The sequence below is a fragment of the Nycticebus coucang genome, chromosome 6, assembly GCF_027406575.1.
Source record: "Nycticebus coucang isolate mNycCou1 chromosome 6, mNycCou1.pri, whole genome shotgun sequence".
In the NCBI taxonomy this organism is placed as follows: domain Eukaryota; kingdom Metazoa; phylum Chordata; class Mammalia; order Primates; family Lorisidae; genus Nycticebus; species Nycticebus coucang.
The window spans coordinates 23674610-23693666 of NC_069785.1; the positions used below are offsets into that span (position 1 = coordinate 23674610).

The 19057-nt window shown below is 41.6% G+C and overlaps 2 protein-coding genes across 8 annotated transcripts in view; one reads left to right on the plus strand and one right to left on the minus strand.

Annotated features, from left to right (window-relative positions):
• Positions 1-7446, minus strand: part of AP4S1 (adaptor related protein complex 4 subunit sigma 1) — a 93382-nt gene extending 85936 nt beyond the window's left edge. For 3 of the 5 annotated variants that reach the window (XR_008380735.1, XM_053594911.1, XM_053594912.1), the window contains exon 1: positions 5789-6615. The gene's annotated coding sequence lies outside the window, so the exon portion shown is untranslated. Of the gene's footprint in view, positions 1-5788 lie in introns of all 5 variants that reach the window. The other 2 variants (XM_053594910.1, XM_053594913.1) reach the window with 2 other exon arrangements.
• The window catches only part of STRN3 (striatin 3), a 103659-nt gene continuing 89768 nt past the window's right edge, over positions 5167-19057 (plus strand). Inside the window, exon 1 of one of the 3 annotated variants that reach the window (XM_053594905.1) lies at positions 5167-5670. In XM_053594905.1, the coding sequence (XP_053450880.1) occupies positions 5389-5670 (282 nt within the window). In that variant the 5' untranslated portion in view covers positions 5167-5388. The remainder of the gene's footprint in view (positions 5671-19057) is intronic. The other 2 variants (XM_053594906.1, XM_053594907.1) reach the window with 2 other exon arrangements.

The window sequence follows — 19057 nt, forward strand, 5'->3', positions numbered from 1 at the left end:
AAGGCAAAATATTCCTATTAGTCTAGTCTAAACTTGTTATTCATCAAACATTTTTTGGAGGTCTGCTCTTTCTCCAACACTAAAGAAAAGGGGCATGAGCCCTGCCCCTCTCTATAAAGCTCCAATCCTGCATAGAAATGACTCTATGGTCTAGGAAGAACACAGCCAAGGACTACATTATTGATATTTAAAAAACCAACATTAAAGTGAATGAAGACACATTCAACTCAAATTCTTGTAATAGGGAGCACGCTTTAAGAAAGGTAATTTTAAGACAGAAGATCTGGACAAGATATTGAGGAAGCCAGGGTGGCTGGTGCTATGTAATTTTCTTAAAACTAGACTAGCAACTCCGTGGGGGCAGAGATTATACCTGTGCAATTCATTGTGTATCACCAGGGACTAAGTAGCCAATCAAGAAATTTAAAGAATGAATGAAGCAAAAACTTACAGAGTACTTATGTGCAAGTCTTGCTTTCACAATAAGTAGTGTAAGTGTTACCAATACACAGATGATTTAACTGTTGTGTACTAAGTATTAAAGAGATAACCGAGAGATGCTACTAGAACAGAATGCAGTGTCTAAGTAATTCAGGTATTTGGAAGGCTTCTTGAAAAGTAATTTCTGAGCTGAGTATTTGTTTGTTTTGTTTTGTTTTGCAGTTTTTGGCTGGGGCTGGGCTTGAACCCGCCACCTCCGGCACATGGGGCCTGCGTCCCACTCCTTTGAGCCACAGGTGCCACCCCTGAGCTGAGTTTTGTTGTAAGAAGGGAGGAAAGACAACAGAGCACAGCATGTGTTAAATTATTATGGAATCAAACAGGAAAACAGTGCAGTTTCGCTAGAGAGAAGAATGGGTGGTGAGATGGTATGATAGGAGATTAGATGATAGGGTGCTGCAGGGTGGGGAACCTGCAGCCTTAAGACCATATGAGGTCTTCTAGGTCCTTAAGTGTGGCCTTGTGACTGAATCCAAATTTTATAGAACAAATCCTTTTATTTATTTTTTTTGAGACCGAGTTTTACTTTGTCACCCTTGGTAGAGTGCCATAGCGTCACAGCTTACAGCAACCTCTAACTCTTGGGCTTAAGCTATTCTCTTGCCTCAGCCTCCCCAGTAGCTTGGACTACAGGCGCCTGCCACAACACCCGGCTATTTTTTTGTTGCAGTTGTCATTGTTGTTTAGCAGGCTGGGGCCAGGTTCTAACCTGCCAGCCCTGGTATACGTAGCCGGCACCCTAACCACTGAGCTACGGGTGCCGCCCAACAAATCCTTTCATTAAAAGGGGTGCAGCAGATAAAGATGAAGCTTTTCTTGCCTCCTTTGGTGCTGGGAAAAGAACAATCTTGAAATCAGAAGACTGCGGGTTCCCCACCCCTTTAAAAAGGTAAGTAATAATAAGAAGAAAAGAAGCAGGATTTGTTTTTCTTTTGTAGATAGGTGAGGAAGAAAAAAGGATTATAAATCCTGTCTCTCCTTGAGCTTGAGGTACTAGTGCATGTTCCTCTTTTTTTTTTTTTAAGAGACAGGTTTTTGGGTGGCACCTGTGGCTCAGTGAGTAGGGAGCTAGCCCTATATGCGGAGGGTGGCAGGTTTGAACCCGGCCCTGGCCAAACTGCAGCAAAAAAGAGCTGGGAGTTGTGGCAGGCGCCTGTAGTCCCAGCTACTCAGGAGGCTGAGGCAAGAGAATTGCCTAAGCCCAAGAGCTGAAGGTTGACGCCCTAGCACCCTACCGAGGGCGACAAAGTAAGACTCTGTCTCTTAAAAAAAAAAGAAAGAAAGAAACAAGTTTTTGCTCTGTCACCCAGGTTGGTGTGCAGTAGCTCTGCCATAGCTTACTGTAGCCTCAAACTCCTGGGTGTAGGCAATCCTCCTGCTTCAGCCTCTGGCGTAGCTAGGGCTACACTATGCACTTCTCTGCCTAGTTAAATTTTAATATTTTTTGTAAAGACAGGTTTTTTGCTGACAGTGCCCAGGCTAATCTTGAACTCCTGGCCTCAAGCAATACTCCTGCCTCAGCTTCCCAAAGTGCTGGCGTTACAGGTCTGAGTACTGCGTCAGGCCATTCCTTTTGTTTGATGCTATATCATCATGCAGTCCAACCACAACCTCTCGCAAATGTTTCTTATTGCTCTAAAAAGGAATAAGATGAATAAATAGGTTGTATGCTGGTCACTGTAAAATGGAGAAATAGTACTTTAATAATATGAGAAATAGTTCTTAGCAGTAGTAAAGTGACTAAGACCTCATTTCATATGTAAACAAGACATGGCAGGATGAGTAACAAGTCCAATTTGAGGCCAGGCTTGGTGGCTCACACCTGTAATCCTAGCATTCTGGGAGGCTGAGGCAGGTGGATTGCCTGAGCTCCTCAGGTGTTGGACAGCCGCCCGAGCAAGAGCCAGACCCATCTCTAAAAATAGTCTAGTGTTATGGTCAGCATCTGTAGTCCTAGCTACTTGGGGAGCTGAGGCAAAAGAATCACTTGAACCCAAGAGTTCGAGGTTGCTGTGAACTGTGATGCCATGGCACTCTACCAAGGTGACAAAGTGAGACTCTGCCTCACACAAACAAAGAAACAAGTCCAATCTGTTTTCCACTAAACTATAGTTAACAGTAAAGCAGACAAGATAAAGATGTACTGCTTTACCTCTTTGAATTATGTTCTGAGAGGTTGATAGTTACTACTGTATAGTGAAAAATTTATTAGGTTTTGCAGTAGAGAAGAAAAAAAATTTTTTTTAGAGACAGAGTCTCATTTTGTTGCCCTCAGCAGAGTGCTGTGACATCATAGCTCACAGCAACCTCAAACTCTTGGGCTCAAGTGATTCTCTTTCCTCAGCCTCCCAAGTGGCTGAGACTACAGGTGTCTGCCACAGTGCTAGGCTATTTTTAGAGATGAGGTCTTGCTCTAGCTCATGGTATTGAACTTTTAAGCTCAGGCAATCCATCTACCTTGGCGTCCCAGAGTGCTGGGATTACAGGTGTGAGCCACTGTGCCTAGCCTAGAAAAAAACTTTTTTTTTTTTTTTTGAGACAGAGACTCAAGCCGTCACCCTGGGTAGAGTGCCACGGCATCACAGCTCACAGCAATCTCCAACTCCTGGGCTCAAGCGATTCTCCTAACTCTGCCTCCCAAATAGCTGGGACTACAGGCAACGGCCACACCTGGCTATTTTTTGGTTGTAGCCGTCATTGTTGTTTGGTAGGCCCGGGCTGGATTCGAACCCGCCAGCTCAGGCGTATGTGGTTGGCGCCTTAGCCACTTGAGCTATAGGCGTCGAGCCCCAAAAAACTTTTAATACAACAAATTTTTCTTTTTTTTTTTCTTTCTCTTTTTTTATTGTTAAATCATAGCTGTGTACATTAGTGCAATCAAGGGGTACAATGTGCTGGTTTCATATACAATCTGAAATAGTCTCATCAAACTGTTCAATGCAGCCTTCATGGCATTTTCTTAGTTATTGTATGCAGACATTTCTATTCCGCCTTTAGTAAGTTTCGCCTGTACCCATTCTAAGATAATGCAACAAATTTTATATGCAATTTTCCTGTAACATAATTACTAAACCTCTTTTCCTTATTATGTTATTAAATATCATTTTTGTCCTCTTTTTCAACCAAATGCTTATTAGCTATATTAACTTTTAGAAACTCACTAATGCATTAGGATATTTTCTGGAAAACTAAGCACATAAAAATACCCACACTGTTACTTAAAAGATTACCCCTCAACTGTGGGCTGTGCGTGGTGGCTCAGACCTGTAATCCCAGCACTCTGGGAGGCCCAGAAGGGTGGATTGCTTGAGCTCAGGTGTTGGTGACCAGCCTGAGCAAGAGCAAATAAAAAAACTGGCTGGGTGGCTGCCTGCGGTCCTAGCTACTTGGTAAGCTGAAGCAAGAGGATCGCTTGAGCCCAGGAGTTTAAGATTGCTGTAAGATACATGCCATAACCCTCTACCCAGGGTGACAGAGTGAGATACTGTTTCTCTCTCTCTCTCTCTCTGTGTGTGTATATATATATACACACACATACATTTTAAACTTAAAAATATACATTTAAAAATTTTTTCTAATATATATGCACATATATATTAGAAAAAAGTTTAAAATGTATCTCTGTTGTTAAACATTAAAAAGGAATAAAAATTTACCCGTCTAGTAATATGCATTTTATTCACTCAAATGACCCAGGAAAACATCTTCAGCCGTTCATTTGGGATTTTAAATCGTAGCCACAATGCTTTTATTTTCTATTTCGATCAAAATATTCTGCCATAACGACAATATTTGTGAGCTCATTCACGCCTGAAACGTCAAATTGTTAGTGTAGTCTCCTTTAAAGTTATCTTCTTCCTCTTGCCCACAATCGTCCAGACCTAAAGGATTGCGCTACCTCCTTTTTTACCAAGAAAAAACCGAAAACAATCATCCTGGCACCTCTCCCAACCCTCCCAAACACTACCCACCCCAGAATAAGAAAGAAGAGGGGAGGCAAAGTGGAACAAGTTCCAACGAGGGACCGAGCGCGCAGAAATGGGACCAAAGCCTGGGCTCCACACTGAGTAATCAGACAGCACGTCCGAAGGATCTGGGCTATCCGCCAAACGAGAACGTCTCTCAAATCCCAGGAAGTGACTGGTTATAAGAAACCAGAGAGCTAAGGACAGGCAAAGAAAGAGGGCCGACCCTTTGGGACTGCCTGAAACACGCCAAGAATGCAAAAGAAACGTCAGGAATTCAGGACGGGTTGGGGCCAGCCAGCGCGACCGGCGAGAGCAATACCCAGCTCCGAAATCAGGCCCAGGGGTAGGAAACAGCGCCGAGGTCTGCCTGAGCGAAGGAAACTCATAGCCAAGTATCAAGGGCCCCTCACTCCCAAAAGTTCGAGTCCAAGCCCCGAAGTCCAGCATCCGCGGCCAGACACCCGGACCCGGTCCGAGGGTGGGCCTAGAGGCGGAGTCCGAAACAACCCCCGCCCTCTAACCGCGACCGGGACTGCGTTCTCAATGCGCCTGCGTAGGGTGAGGCCGGACTCTGTTTGGCTATTAAGCAGGCGGCGACAGAGGCGTTCTCTACCCGGCATGCTGTGCGACAGTGACGGCCCCTACGTGTATCCCCGTCCCAACCCTGCCCCCGCTCCCCCTCCCGCCGGGGCCCCCCTCCCCTGAAGTGAGTGAGTGAGCCGGGCAGATGGAGGAGGGAATGTAATGGCGGCGGCCGGCAGCTCCCTGCTCTGACCCACGGCAGGCACACAGCAACGACCCCCTCCCCGCCCCTGTCCCGGCCGGCCTCCGCCCCGTCGCTAGCTTGGGGCCACCCTCTCCGGCCCTTCCCCCGGCTGTCGGCGTCTAGCCCTGCGCCCCGGCCGGGGCCACACACACAATGGACGAGCTTGCCGGAGGCGGCGGCGGCGGCCCGGGGATGGCGGCCCCTCCTCGGCAGCCGCAGGGACCTGGGGGGAACCTAAGCCTTTCGCCAGGGGGCAATGGGGGGACGGGCGGCGGGGGTCCTCCGGCCTCCGAGGGAGCGGGTCCCGCGGCAGGCCCCGAGCTGTCCCGGCCGCAGCAGTACACTATCCCTGGGATACTGCACTACATCCAGCACGAGTGGGCTCGGTTCGAGATGGAGCGGGCGCACTGGGAGGTGGAGCGGGCCGAACTGCAGGTACCTCGCTGGGGTCGGGGTGCGGGACGGCTGCGGCGGCGGGGTGCCCGGCCGGGGGGGTGGGGCCAGGACTCCCCTCAGCTGGAGCCCGCGCCGTGGGAGACGGAGAGGAACCTACCTGTGCTGCTCCGGGGTTATGGTCCCGGCAGCGGCTTCTTCTGGAGTCCCCCTCCCCCTTTCCTGCAGAACCTTGCTCCCTAGCCCTCACTGGGTACGCGGTGCGGGCTTCCTCGGGGCAGCCATTTTGGCTTTTAGCATGGCGTCTGCGGGGGCTCCTCCGGAGGCGGCCTTCCCGGGCCTCCGGGGCTTGGGGCCGAGCACCTCTCTCTGGGAGAGTCCGGTTTGGCGCTGTTGGGCACAGAGTTTGCTTTCGTTTGCTCCTCTTTAGCTGGAGGACCTGAGGAGAGGGACTGGATGGGCGTCTTACCACCATTTCCCGGACCACCCCCCCTTTACTACTTGGCATGTCTGCCCCCTGCCCCTCCGTTTCGTACGCACTTGCCCCTTGACAGCCACGCTGGATCCCAGGGCTGTTCCTAAGCGCAGTGGCTGCCGGTGGCCTGGGAAGTTTTCATTTATCACCGTCAACTTTAAGTACTTTTTTACCTGAGATGCTGCCTTACCCACTTGGATTCTGTAGTTATTCTTTAGTGACTCATCAACGCTTTCAACTTTGAAATTTTCTCATTAGAATACCCTTCGCTAGACCTCCTACACTCCACAAGTCCCCTTGTTTTCTTAGAAAAGGCCAAACCGGATCCTATGTGCTGTCTTTATGAAACGACTGAGAAAAGATTGAATATTAGTTTGAAGTAAAACGTACTTGTCTCATCTTACTAACTCATGCAGGAGAAGCAAAGTTAAATGTCCTCTCAGAACCCTTCATAGTTGAGCCTGAATCATTCCTCGTAATGTGAACCTTTGATAGGCTACCTCACCTAACTTTTTTGAAAGACGTTTGTAATTTATTCTCCTGTCTTGGATTTCCAATTTGCTGCATCTTTCTGGAAAGATTGATTATTAAGATTATTTAACTTTTGGTATATGTGTTTATTTTTAAATCTCTTTCCAGGGCAAGTTTAGGCTTAGTATAAAAAAGCATGCATCTAAATAGTGTTGCACCTGTTCTTCAGACTGTTGTTACATACATAGATTGTAAGCAGTTTTGTTCGCTGTCATAGATGTCATATGCCTAGGGTGAATAGTTAGGAAAATAGAGGAAGGAAGCCTGGATTATTGTAGAGAGAGTGTCTTCAAACATGAGTCTCTTTGGTTTGATTTTGAGGTAGTAAACTGTTATTTAACTCCTGAAAGTGGGTGAAGTTCAACTTTTAAAAAGTAAAACTAAAGTATTTTGAAACTCTGTGAAGCCTCAGAAATTATAACAACCTGTTAATTAAGCGTTTTAGAGTTGTGCTTTGATATACTCTTGGCTTTTAAAAAAACTTGAAAAGCTTAAGTTAAAATTGTTTTATTTCTTTGAACTTGTATGCAGTCTGCTTTAAACTACTTGAGATTATAGAGTTCTATTGGTATACAACTTTATATTACACTATATTGCAAACTTAATTTTCTGTGAGAGTGAAGTTAGTAAAGCGTTTATTTTTTAAAAATTGCATTGACAAATGCTTTAAAGCCTGGGCTCACTAAGTAATACTTCACCAGTCCCTGTTAAAGTTTTTTGACTTTTGTGCCATGGTATGCAAATTTGAGTTTTAATTCTTTTCAGGTTGGCAGTTGGCATTTGTCACTCATAAGGTTCACTAATGTTAAGTAGCTGAGAATGTGTTAACAAGTATCTAAATTAATAAAACCTATACATTTAACGTAGCCTGTATTGTCTGCCCGTATTGTCCGCTCTAGCCCTTGCTTTCCCTTCCAGTTCTTTGCTTAACAGGAACAGAAAAATCCTTTAGGGAAGATTCCGCTTGCTTCCTTGCTTCCTTTCAGTTGATCTGCTGTTGGCACAGTCGTTCTGATACAACCATTCTAAGTTTTTTGTTGTTTGTTTTGAAGAAGTCCTACAGTGTTCCTGGATTTTTAATTTTTTGCAGGGATTTTCATTATTTCATACTGATTCTTTTGGAATAAAATGTTCATGAATGTGTTTCGTTCTTTTGCACCATACGTTCTTGAAAGTATTACATTATAAATAGGGTTTCAGGTTTGCATCAGGAATATTGAATTTGTTTTAGGTACTTTCAGACTTTTATAAAGTTATGAGATACATATTTTAAAATGTGTTTGTTGAATAAAATTATAGGAGAGTTTCAGTATGACATCAATGGATTTAACAGTTAAACTGATTTCTAAGACAAATAACATAGAAATAGGCCAAGTTACTTATTGTTATATATAGCCCTGGTTACACTGTTCATCTACACGTTTTTGAAATGTTCATTATCGAAATTATGTATACTCGATTTTGATGTAAAAATTTTAATATAGAATCGTTTTTCTCTAGCTTTGGAAAAGATACTAAATGGAACTTTGCAGTGTGATTCTCTGTGAAGAAAAATAGAAGACTTTTAAAGTAAAGGCTTGTCTTAGAAACTTGGAACTAAGCTAAAGGATCTGGTCTTAAAGCTCTTTTATTTCTATGATGCTCCCTTTACCTTGGACTCAGGTAAAGCATAGTAAGGCTTTAGGTTAATGGATTCTAAACAGGAGTGCCTGGCAGAATCACTTGTGGAACTTTAAAAATTGTGTAGACTTGTTATCCTTCAGAGATCTGGATTGATTTTGTTCTAGGGCTTGAATAAAATGGACTGTGGGACTGTGGTAATTCATGTTATATAAAAATTATATAGGTAGTCCCTGGGTTACGAGCGAGATAGGTTCTGTAGGCTTGTTTTTAAGTTGAATTTGTATGTAAGTTGGAAAGATACATTTACCTATTACCTGTAATAGCCTCCATTCATAAGTGGGAGTTGTATGTAAGTAAAATGTTTGTAATTTGGGGACTGCCTATAACTGCCATTTAATCAGCATTACAACCTTATAAGGCAGGTACTCCTCCTATTTTATGTAGGAGACTAATTTAGATAGGTTAAATAATGTTCCTAAGGTTACCCAGCTATAGAGTATTATAGCTGAGATTTGAACACAGGTCTAATTCCAAACACCGTGTGTGGTCTTATTGCTGCTCTTAAAACCACCATGTTACACTGTCACCTTGGCATTTTTTTATTGGTACGGAATCTGACATAGTTCTTTGTCTAGCATCATGTGGTGCATGCACTTGAGTACATTTCAGTGAAGCTTTATGGAGCCTTCATGGCATGCCAGGCCTACTTTATGTATATTGCAAAAATACGATATTTTTCTCTATAGTTGTTGGTATTAATAAACTTATGGTATATCTAAAATGCTTGTCTGCCAAGTATAAGAATATGACATAGTTAATAAATACACAGAAAATGTAGTTCAGAAGCTTATATTCTAAAATTAGTGATTCTCCAGAAAAAGTAAAAATTTTGAATTGTGTTTGCACACTCTGGCATACACATTGGTCATAACGTGACAGATGTTGCTCCCTAAAGTTCCTTAAGTTAATAGGAGATATTTTGTTTAGGCATAACTTTGGTTCTTTTTTTTTTTGGGACAGATTCTCAAGCTGTCACCCTGGGTGGAGTGCTGTGGCGTCACAGCTCACAGCAACCTCTAAACTCTTGGGCTTAAGCGATTCTCTTGCCTCAGCCTCCCAAGTAGCTGGGACTACAGGTGCTTGCCACAGTGCCCGGCTATTTTTTGGTGGTTGTTGTTGCAGTTGTCATTGTGTAGCTGACGCGGAACGGGTCCGAACCTGCCAGCCCTATGTATGTGGCCAGCACCCTACTCACTGAGCGGTGCTGTCCTATAGTCTTGCTCTACTCTCTCCCTTAATCTCTTCAGAACTTTGTAGAACACTATTTTTTCTGTGATAGTGACTTTCAAATTGCCAAATCCTGTGGTCTTATAGGCTGTCTATGTGTGCTTAACCAACACTTAGTGCTGTTGACTAGTTCTTCCTCAGAATTCTTTCCATTTGCTTCTGCTCTGTTTTCTCTTTGGTCCACTTATCACTTTTCTTTGGGTTTCCTTTCCTTTGTTGCCAGTTGTTATTACCTGGGGTTGTCGTTCTCTTTTTATGTTTTCACGCAGTATATTTAATTTGAAATCAGATTTTTAGCTACCAATTTTAACCATCTTAATAATACTTAACATTTATTGTTTATTGTTTGCTGTTATTTCAGTACTTCAGCATTTACTCATTTAATCCTCAGAATAACTCAGTGAAGTTGGTAAAATTGTTATCTTTTTTCTTACACTAAAATATTGAGACCCAGAGGTTAAGTAATCTACCTAAGACCGTGCAGCTTAGGAGGCAGCATAACTGGGATTTAAATTTAGACGGGTTGTCCCTGGAGGCCATGTTCTTAATCAGTACTGTTACATTTTTGGCTTCCAGATGTCTAATTTCCTGTTTAACTTTTATACATCCAATTCAGTACATTCATTTAATTCATCTCAAGTGCTTGCCTCTTTTTCCCTGACAAAATATATTTGTTCTTTCTTCTTTATTCCCTGTCGTTGTTAAATGTTACCACTGTCCATCTTACTATATACTAGAGGCCAGAGGATCCTCTACCTGTGTATGCTCAATCTCTCGATTTATATTCATACTAGCACAGTTATTTATTCAGTGAATATATTTGAGTATAAGCTTATGCTAGGTGCTGGGTAAATAATGATGTGTAAAACAAAGACCTTGCCCTCATGTCAAGAGAGTAAATGGTGATGAAAAACCTGTATATACCAGGCTTTCAGATAATAGCTAATATTTATTAATTACTTTCTGTTTATACCAGATGTTTTAGGTTCTTCAGTATATATCTTAGTTCATTTAATTCTTATAAAGCACTTAGATTTCTAATATGGGGATTACCTAACCAAAGAGCATTCCATTTGGAAGCTACACCATTAACAGAAGGTCTAAAATAGGAAAGAGCTTTATTGAAAGTGTGTGACGCAGGCAGTGCCTGTGGCTCAGTGGGTAGGGCACTGGCCCCATATACCGAGGGTGGTGGGTTCGAACTCCACCCTGGCCAGCTGCAACCAAAAATAGCCCGGCATTGTGGTGGGCGCCGTAGTCCCAGCTACTCGGGAGGCTGAGGCGAGAGAATCACATAAGCCCAGGAGTTGGAAGTTGCTGTGAGATGTGATGCCGGGGCACTCTACCGAGGGCGGTTAAAGTGAGACTCTGTCTCTAAAAAAAAAAAGAAAAGCGGGTAAGGGGCTATGTAGTATAAGGTTACAGCCCCTTACACTTTATAAATGTAGTAAAATATATTCTAATTCAGTGATTTTTTTTTTTTTTTTTTTTTTTTGAGACAGAGTCTCACTCTGTCACCCTGGGTAGAGTACCATGGCATCCATCATCTTAGCTCACAGCAACTTCAAATTTCTGGGCTCAAGCGATCCTCCTGCCTCAGCCTCACAAATGGCTGGGACTGTAGCCCACTACAATGCCTGACTAGTTTTTCTATTTTTAGTAGATGTGGGGTCTTGCTCTTGCTCAGATGATCCACCCTCCTTGGCCTCCCAGAATGCTAGGATTACAGGTGTGAGTCACGGTGCCTGGCCTCTGCTTCAGTGATTTTAAATTTGGAGGAATTGTAGTCTCCTTTGTGTATGCAATGAAAGCTGTGGAGCGTCTTCTAGTTAAAAATGGTAAGAAAAAATTTTTCTTACCATGAAGCCTGACCCCTGTACTAAGGAAATAACCTTGATTTAATCCGTGCTTTTCATTTCTCAACTTCTGCTGTTCTAGTTCAGGGTGCTTCTCCTGCCTGAATCCTCTGCGGTAATCTAACAGCTTCCTTACATCCATTGCCCTCTCTTAACAATTTATCCTCTGTGTTGTAAGTATGATTGTGTTATCATCTTGCTTTAATTTTTCATTGTGGAGGGTTTCTTTTCTTCTTCTTCTTCTTCTTTTTTTTTTTAGAGACAAGAGTTTTACTTTGTCACCCTCAGTAGAGTGCTGTGGCGTTACAGCTGACAGCAACCTCCAGCTCTTGGGCTTAGGCAATTCTCTTGCCTCAGCCTCCCACGTAGCTGGGACTATAGGCGCCTGCCACGGTGCCCAGCTATTTTTTTGTTGTTGTTGCAGTTTGGCCAGGGCCAGGTTCAAACCTGCCACCCTCGATATATGGGGCCGGTGTCCTATTCACTGAGCCATAGGCACTGCCCTTTTATGGAGGGTTTCAAATATAAATAATATGGTGTTGTCACCTGTCCATTCATACACCCGCCATTCATCTTAAACAGTAACAACTCATGATCAGTCTTGCTTTATGTGTACTTCAGTCTACTCCTTCCTCTCCTAAATTATTTTGAAGTACATCCCAGAATCCTAATTTTATCCATGAATATTTCAGTATATATCTGAAACATGGGCTTTAAGAGCCAACTGCAGTATCATTGTCGTGATTGTCCTTAATAGTATCATCAAATGTCCAGTGTTCAAATTTCCAGTTTTTTCACTTACCTTTTAACAGTTTGTTTGATTCTGTTTCCAAATACTGCATTGCAATTGGGACCCTTTCCATCTTTCTTTTCCTTGCCATTTTTTGTTGAAGAAGTCAGGTTATTAGTCCTATAAAGGTTCCCAGAGTCTAGGTTTTGCTGAGTAGTTCCTTTTGGTGTAGTTTCACACATTGTGTTGTCTTGCTTGTTTTCCTTATAATTTAGTTGCATCTCGGGGCTTGATCAAAATTGGTCTGTTCTATCTTCCTGGGAGGCAAGATTACAGGTGGTGATGAAGGTCTTTCCTCAGAAGTCACGTTAATAGTTGGTTGTCTTATGTGATATTAGCAGCTGTTGATGTTAGGGCTTAGGCACATTAATTTTATCAGAGCCACCCTTAATTTTTAAAAAAACTTAAGAAATTGACATATAATTCACATAAAATTTACCCTTTAAAGTGTACATTGCTGTGATTTTTAGTATATTCACTATAGTGTGCGGTCATCACTGATTGTGTGTGTGTGTGTTTTTTTCTTGAGACAGAGTCTTACTATGTTGCCCTTAGTAGAGTGCTGTGGTGTCACAGCTCACAGTATCCTCAAACTCTTGGGCTTAAGTGATTCTCTTGGCTCAGCCTCCCAAGTAGCTGGGACTACAAGTGCCTGTCACAATGCCTGGCTTTTTTTTTTTTTTTTTTTTTAAAGAGATGAGGTCTTGCTGTGGTTCAGGCTGGTCTCAAACTCGTGATCTCATGTGATCCACCCACCTCAGCCTCCCAGAGTGCTAGGTTTACAAGTGTGAACCATGGCACCCTGCCAGTTCCTAAATATTTTTGATCAGCTGTTGGTTAAATTCATGGGCTGAGAACCCACAGATGGAGAAGGCTGGTTATAGTTGAGTCATGTAGTTACATTTACATGTTACATTTTTACTTAGTAGCAGTGCATTCAAAGTTTTCCCCATGTCTTTTTTTGTGGGTTAGTATTTCTTTTTAGGGCTGAATAATATTACATTGTATGGCTGTACTACAGTTTATTTGTCCCTTCCCTTTTTTTAAAATTTATTTTTTATTTTTAATTTCAGCTTGCTTGTTCATTCTTCTTCACTTGAAGTACTCTTTTTTGTTGTTGTTCATTTTCTTCTTCCTCTGGTGATGCTCTGTCCCCCTTGCCTCCCCAGTAGCTGGGATTACAGACGCCCACCACGATGTCCAGCTCTTTGATGTTAGTAGAGACCAGGTCTTACTCTGGGTCACTGCTGCTCATACTGGTCTCGAACCTCTGAGCTCAGGCAATCCACCCTCCTCGGCCTTCCACAGTGCTGGGACTACAGGCGTGAGCCACCACGCCGGGCTTGTCCCTTCACCTTTTGAAGGGCATTTTGGTTGCTTTCAAGTTTTGGCTATTAAGAATAAAGGCCATGAACATCCATGTGCAGATTTTTGTGTGGACATAAGTTTTCAAGTAATCTGGTGAATACCTGTGAGCATGTTTAGTTTTGTGAGAAATTGCCAGGTTTCCAGGTTGCTGTACATTTCACATTCCTGCCAGCAATGAACAAGTGTTCCTTTTGTTTCCTTTTAGCATTTGGAGTTGTTAGTGTTTGGGATTTTAGTAATCTATTTTTTTTTTTTTTTTTTTTTTTGTAGAGACAGAGTCTCACCTTATCGCCCTCGGTAGAGTGCCGTGGTGTCACACAGCTCACAGAAACCTCCAAATCCTTGGGCTTAGGCGATTCTCTTGACTCAGCCTCCCAAGTAGCTGGGACTACAGGCGCCCGCCACAACGCCCAGCTATTTTTTTGTTGCAGTTTGGCCAGGGCTGGGTCTGAACCCGCCACCCTCGGCATATGGGGCTGGCGCCCTACCCGCTGAGCCACAGGCGCCGCCCCGTGGGATTTTAGTAATCTTGATAAGTGTGTAGTAGTATCTTCTTGTTTTATTTTACATTCCCCTAACGAAATACAGTGTTGAGCATCTTTCATATGCTTGTTTTACTTGTTTGCTTTTGTGTGATATCTGTTCAGATCTTTTGCACATGTTGAAATTATATTCTCTGAATTTCTGTCCTCCTGATCTTTGCCTTGTTTTTAGATGGAATGATGTTGGGCATTGTTTCCAGTCATTTATGAGTAAGTGTTCATTGAGTGGCAGCCAGAATTTACTTATTATATTTAATATTACTATATATCTACCTTTAGAAGGTTTTTTAACTCATTGCACCATTTTGGAGCCTGTGTAGGCCTGCTGGGAACAACACTTCTAAAAGGCAAATAGAATGTATAACATGTATTGAAAGGCCAGTTTTGCTGACTGTAAGTTTAGTCTCTCCAACCAAAGGGAGCACACAGCTCTTCTTATAATTGATTTATTTTTTATTTTTATTTATGCCTGAGATGAAATTGAATTATTTGGGTGAGAATGTACATATGTGTACAAAGCCCAGAACAACACAGTTGACTCCTGTGTTGTTGACTCCTAATAAAACCCAAGTAACTAGGAGAAAGATAATTTGTGCCCATGGATACAGTGGCATGTTCATTCCAAATTACGAAGCAACCCTCCTGTTCAGGCCATTGGACACAGAATACCTTTCTTTCTTTCTTTTTTTTTTTTTTTAGAGACAATCTCACTTTGTCACCCTTGGTAGAGTGTTGTGGCGTCACAACTCACAGCAACCTCCAACTCTTGGGCTTAGGCGATTGTCTTGCCTCAGCCTCTCAAGTAGCTGGGACTACAGGCACCCACCACAACGCCTGGCTATTTTTTGTTGCAGTTCGGCCAGGGCTGGGTTCGAACCTGCCACCCTTGGTATTTGGGGCCAGTGCCCTACCCACTGAGCCACAGGCGCCGCCCAGATACAGAATACCTTTTAACTAATGAAAAGTAAATAAGTAAAAGTGGATTTGTCCTCTTGTTTAAGAAAAAAAAAAGAAAAGAAAAACAAAATGAAAGGTTCTTCTGTGGTTTCATCTGAAGAAATGATTAATTTTAAGATCACCTTGTTTTTGGCTCTCCCAGTGGCTTCCAAACGTGCTGTCATAATCATCTGGAGTGCTTTAAAAATGCACATTCCATTCTTGGTTATTGTGATTCGGTAGTCTTGAGTGAAATCTGTTTTTAAAATGCTTGTCTGGTGGTTGTGATTATTAACAGGTTTGAACAAAGGCAAATGATTTGGTATAATCTGTGGTTCCATCCTCTTCCCCTTCAGCCTCCTCATTCCTATTTGTATTTTCAGCTTAGTAATGTGCCACTCCCTTTTCTTTAATTACATTGATTTGCACTGCAATACTTATATTGCACTTTTATTTTTTATAGTTACTACTTTTCTGTTTTTGAGTACACTGAAGTTGCCGTTAACAAGAATTGACTGGTCATGAATATGGTGAAGACTTTTTGTTGGATTTAATTGAAACACATTGTGGTGTTTGATTACTTAAGTGAAAGCATTACATGTCCATAAAAAGAACTACTGTATTAATAACACATGTTAACATTTAAAGTCTACTTTTCTGTGTGTTCATTTTCACACTAACCCTTTGTCAGAGGTAACTGTTATTTCCATTTTAGGGAGACAGAACCATGGATAAGAGGTTAAATAGGTTGATCAACATGAAGCAGTAAATTAGGTAATAAAACCAGGATCTGCTGAGTTGCTTCTGATCAATATGTAATACTATCTCAAAGCTATACCAGTACCGTAGACTTGGTAAAAAGATTTTTTAAATTTTTGATGAAAAAATTTTAAACTCGGTTGGACTCAGCAGCTCACTCCTATAATCCTAGCACTCTGGGAGGCCAACGTGGATAGATTGCCCTGATCTCACAGGTTGGAGACCAGACTGAGCAAGAGTGAGACCCCCATCTCTATAATAGCTGGCAGGTGTTGTGGCAGATACCTGTAGTCCCAGCTACTTGGGAGGCTGAAGCAAGAGAATTGCTTGAGCCTAAGAGTTGGAGGTTGCTGTGAGCTGTGACACAATGGCACTCCAGTGGGGGGGACAAAGTGAGACTCTTGTCTAAAAAAATAACTTTTATTTTTTAGTTAAGTAATACATGATTCAAATTAATACATGATTCCTTGTATTCACTGCAATCTTGAATTGGTGAACAACCACTTTTTTAGTAGTATGTGTATCTCTCTAGTGTTTCTTTATGTGAATGGATATAGGCAAATATTTATTTTGCTCCCTTTTTTTCTTTTTCTTTTTTTTTTGAGACAAAGTCTCATTTTGTCACCCTCAGAGTACCATGGCATCACAGCTCACAGCAATCTCCAGCCCTTGGGCTTAGGCGATTGTCTTGCCTTAGCCTCCTGAGTAGCTGGGACTCCAGGCACCCACCACAATGCCTGGCTATTTTTTGTTGCAGTTCAGCTGGGGCTGGGTCTGAACTCGCCACCCTCTGTATATGGGGCCAGCGCCCTACCCACTGAGCCACAGTCGCTGTCCCTATTTTGCTCCCTTTTTGATGGAACATGTGCTAAACTAATTACCGTATTTTTTACTTTATGTTTTTTGTTTATTGTATCATAGAGGTCATTCAAAACCTGCTGATAGAGAGCATCCTCACTTTTTCCTCACGGATAACATTCTGTGTGAATGGACCATAGTTGGTTTAACCTAGTACACCATTGGCTGGACCGTGGTGTTAAATTTTCACAAAACATGTAGCTGTGTTCTTAAAATGTATGAGCATCCAGCCACACTGCCGCAAACAAACTCAATTGTTGCCTTTTTTGTTGTTAAGATTTATTAGCAGTTGTAACAAATATAAAATTTTGTGTAATTATTTCATGGCTTGCATTTATATTTGTTTTTTCTACATTAATGCATTTATGAGGTACAATGTGCTGATTTTATATACAGTTTGGAAAGTTTAAATCAAACTGGTTAATATAGCCTTCACCTCACTTAATTATTGTGTTAAGACATTTATACTCCACACTTAATAGATTTGACATGTACCCTTGCAATATGTACCATAGGTGTGGTCCGACCATTTTTGCATTTATGTTTGAACTTAAAACTGTTAACCAGGGCTTGGTTCCATTTAAGCTATCTTCACCGAAATCCTGTGAAAGATAAAACAAAAATTTTAAATAGGCGGTAAAGTGGGTGGGAAGAGAAAAAGGTGAGAGAGAAACAATGGGTAAGTATAATATACCACTAACAGTTATCTCAAATAATAAAAATAATTCATAGTGACCTAGACTTAACATTTGTTAGGTTGCTTTTTCATAAATGGGCCAGAGCCTTTAAAATGGGCCAGAGTAGGCCAGGTGTGGTACCTCATGCCTGTAATCCTAGCACTCTGGGAGGCCAAGGCAGATGGATTGCTTGAACTCAAAAGTTTGAGACCAGCTTGAGCAAAAAGTGAGACCCCCATCTCTACTAAAAATAGAGAAACTGAGACAAGAGGATTGCTAGAGACGGAGTTAGAGATTGCTGTGAGATATGACGCCATGTGATTGTACCCAGGGTGACAGCTTGAGACTCTGTCTCAAAAAAAATTAAAAAATGGGCCAGACTTACATGAACTTAACATTTAAAAAGGAATGGGAGTGGGGATTGGGATTGAGATTCTAGAAAATCTCTGTAATTTATGAACCTGTATACTTTGAATATATCCCTGTACCCTGGTCATTTTCTTCTTAGCACTTAATGTAGTTCACAATTTAAAATTTTATTGTTTATTGTCCGATTCTCTGCTCTAGGTTGGTGATAAGTTCTTTTGAGAGAAGGTTGTTTTTTTTCCCCACCCATGTATACCCAGTGTGAGAGTAAAGAGCCTGGCACATAATAGGTGTTTGCTAAGTAGTTACTAAATGAGAGAACTTGCTGAGGACATTTCATTAAACTATTAAGTGATGAAAAGCTGACTTGCAATTTTTGTAGTACAAATTATTTTTTATGGTATATATGTACACAGGATGAAGATAATATATCAGTAGTAAATTACTCTTTCTTACCCACTTGTTTGATAGTAGAATGACCCCAAACTTCCTGGTTTTATTAAAAGATATTAAAAATTTATTCTTCCCTCTCCTGGGAAGTAGAGTATCAGAGTAATCATGACTTTAATTAAAATGAAATTATTCTTAGGATTAATGTACTGTTGAGGTTATTTTTTTCCATTCAAAATGAATAATTTTTATGAAGAATGTTTAAAGACTTAGCAATGGTAAGGGGAAACAAAAATAAAAATAAAGTTTTATTGTGTGTTATAAATCAGCTGTATTAAAAAAGAACTTTGAAAAAGAGTACAGGTACTTCTTAACACTGCGATTTTTGGGTAATGGAATTATTGGTAGCTTTTCTCTTTTTCTTATTTTTTTTACATGACTCAGCAAATATTGGAAAGTGGATATTTTCTTTTATTAAGATTGATAAGTTTCAAAAAAAAGATTGATAAGTTTCAGGAGTAAATTGTTTTTTTTTTACGCCTATTATAGTTATTATTGCAAAGGTAATTATAAAATAGCAAAATGAACTTCTTTGTCTTTTTAATGAATTTATAGACTAGTTTATCTTTTCTCCATTTCATTTTTAGTGATTTCTTTAAAAAGTGCCAAATGTGGCTTAGTGCCTGTAGCTCAGTGCATAGGGCACCGGCCACATACACCAAGGTTGGCAGGTTCCAGCTCGGCCCAGACCTGCTAAACAACAATGACAACTGCAACCAAAAATAGCTGGGTGTTGTGGCAAGTGCCTGTAGTCCCAACTACTTGGGAGGCTGAGGCAAGAGAATCGCTTAGGCCCGAGAGTTTGAGGTTGCTGTGAGCTGTGATGGCGTTGCACTCTACTGAGGGTGACATAGTGACACTGTCTCAAAAAAAAAAAAAAAGAAACAAAACCACCCCTGCCAAATACACTC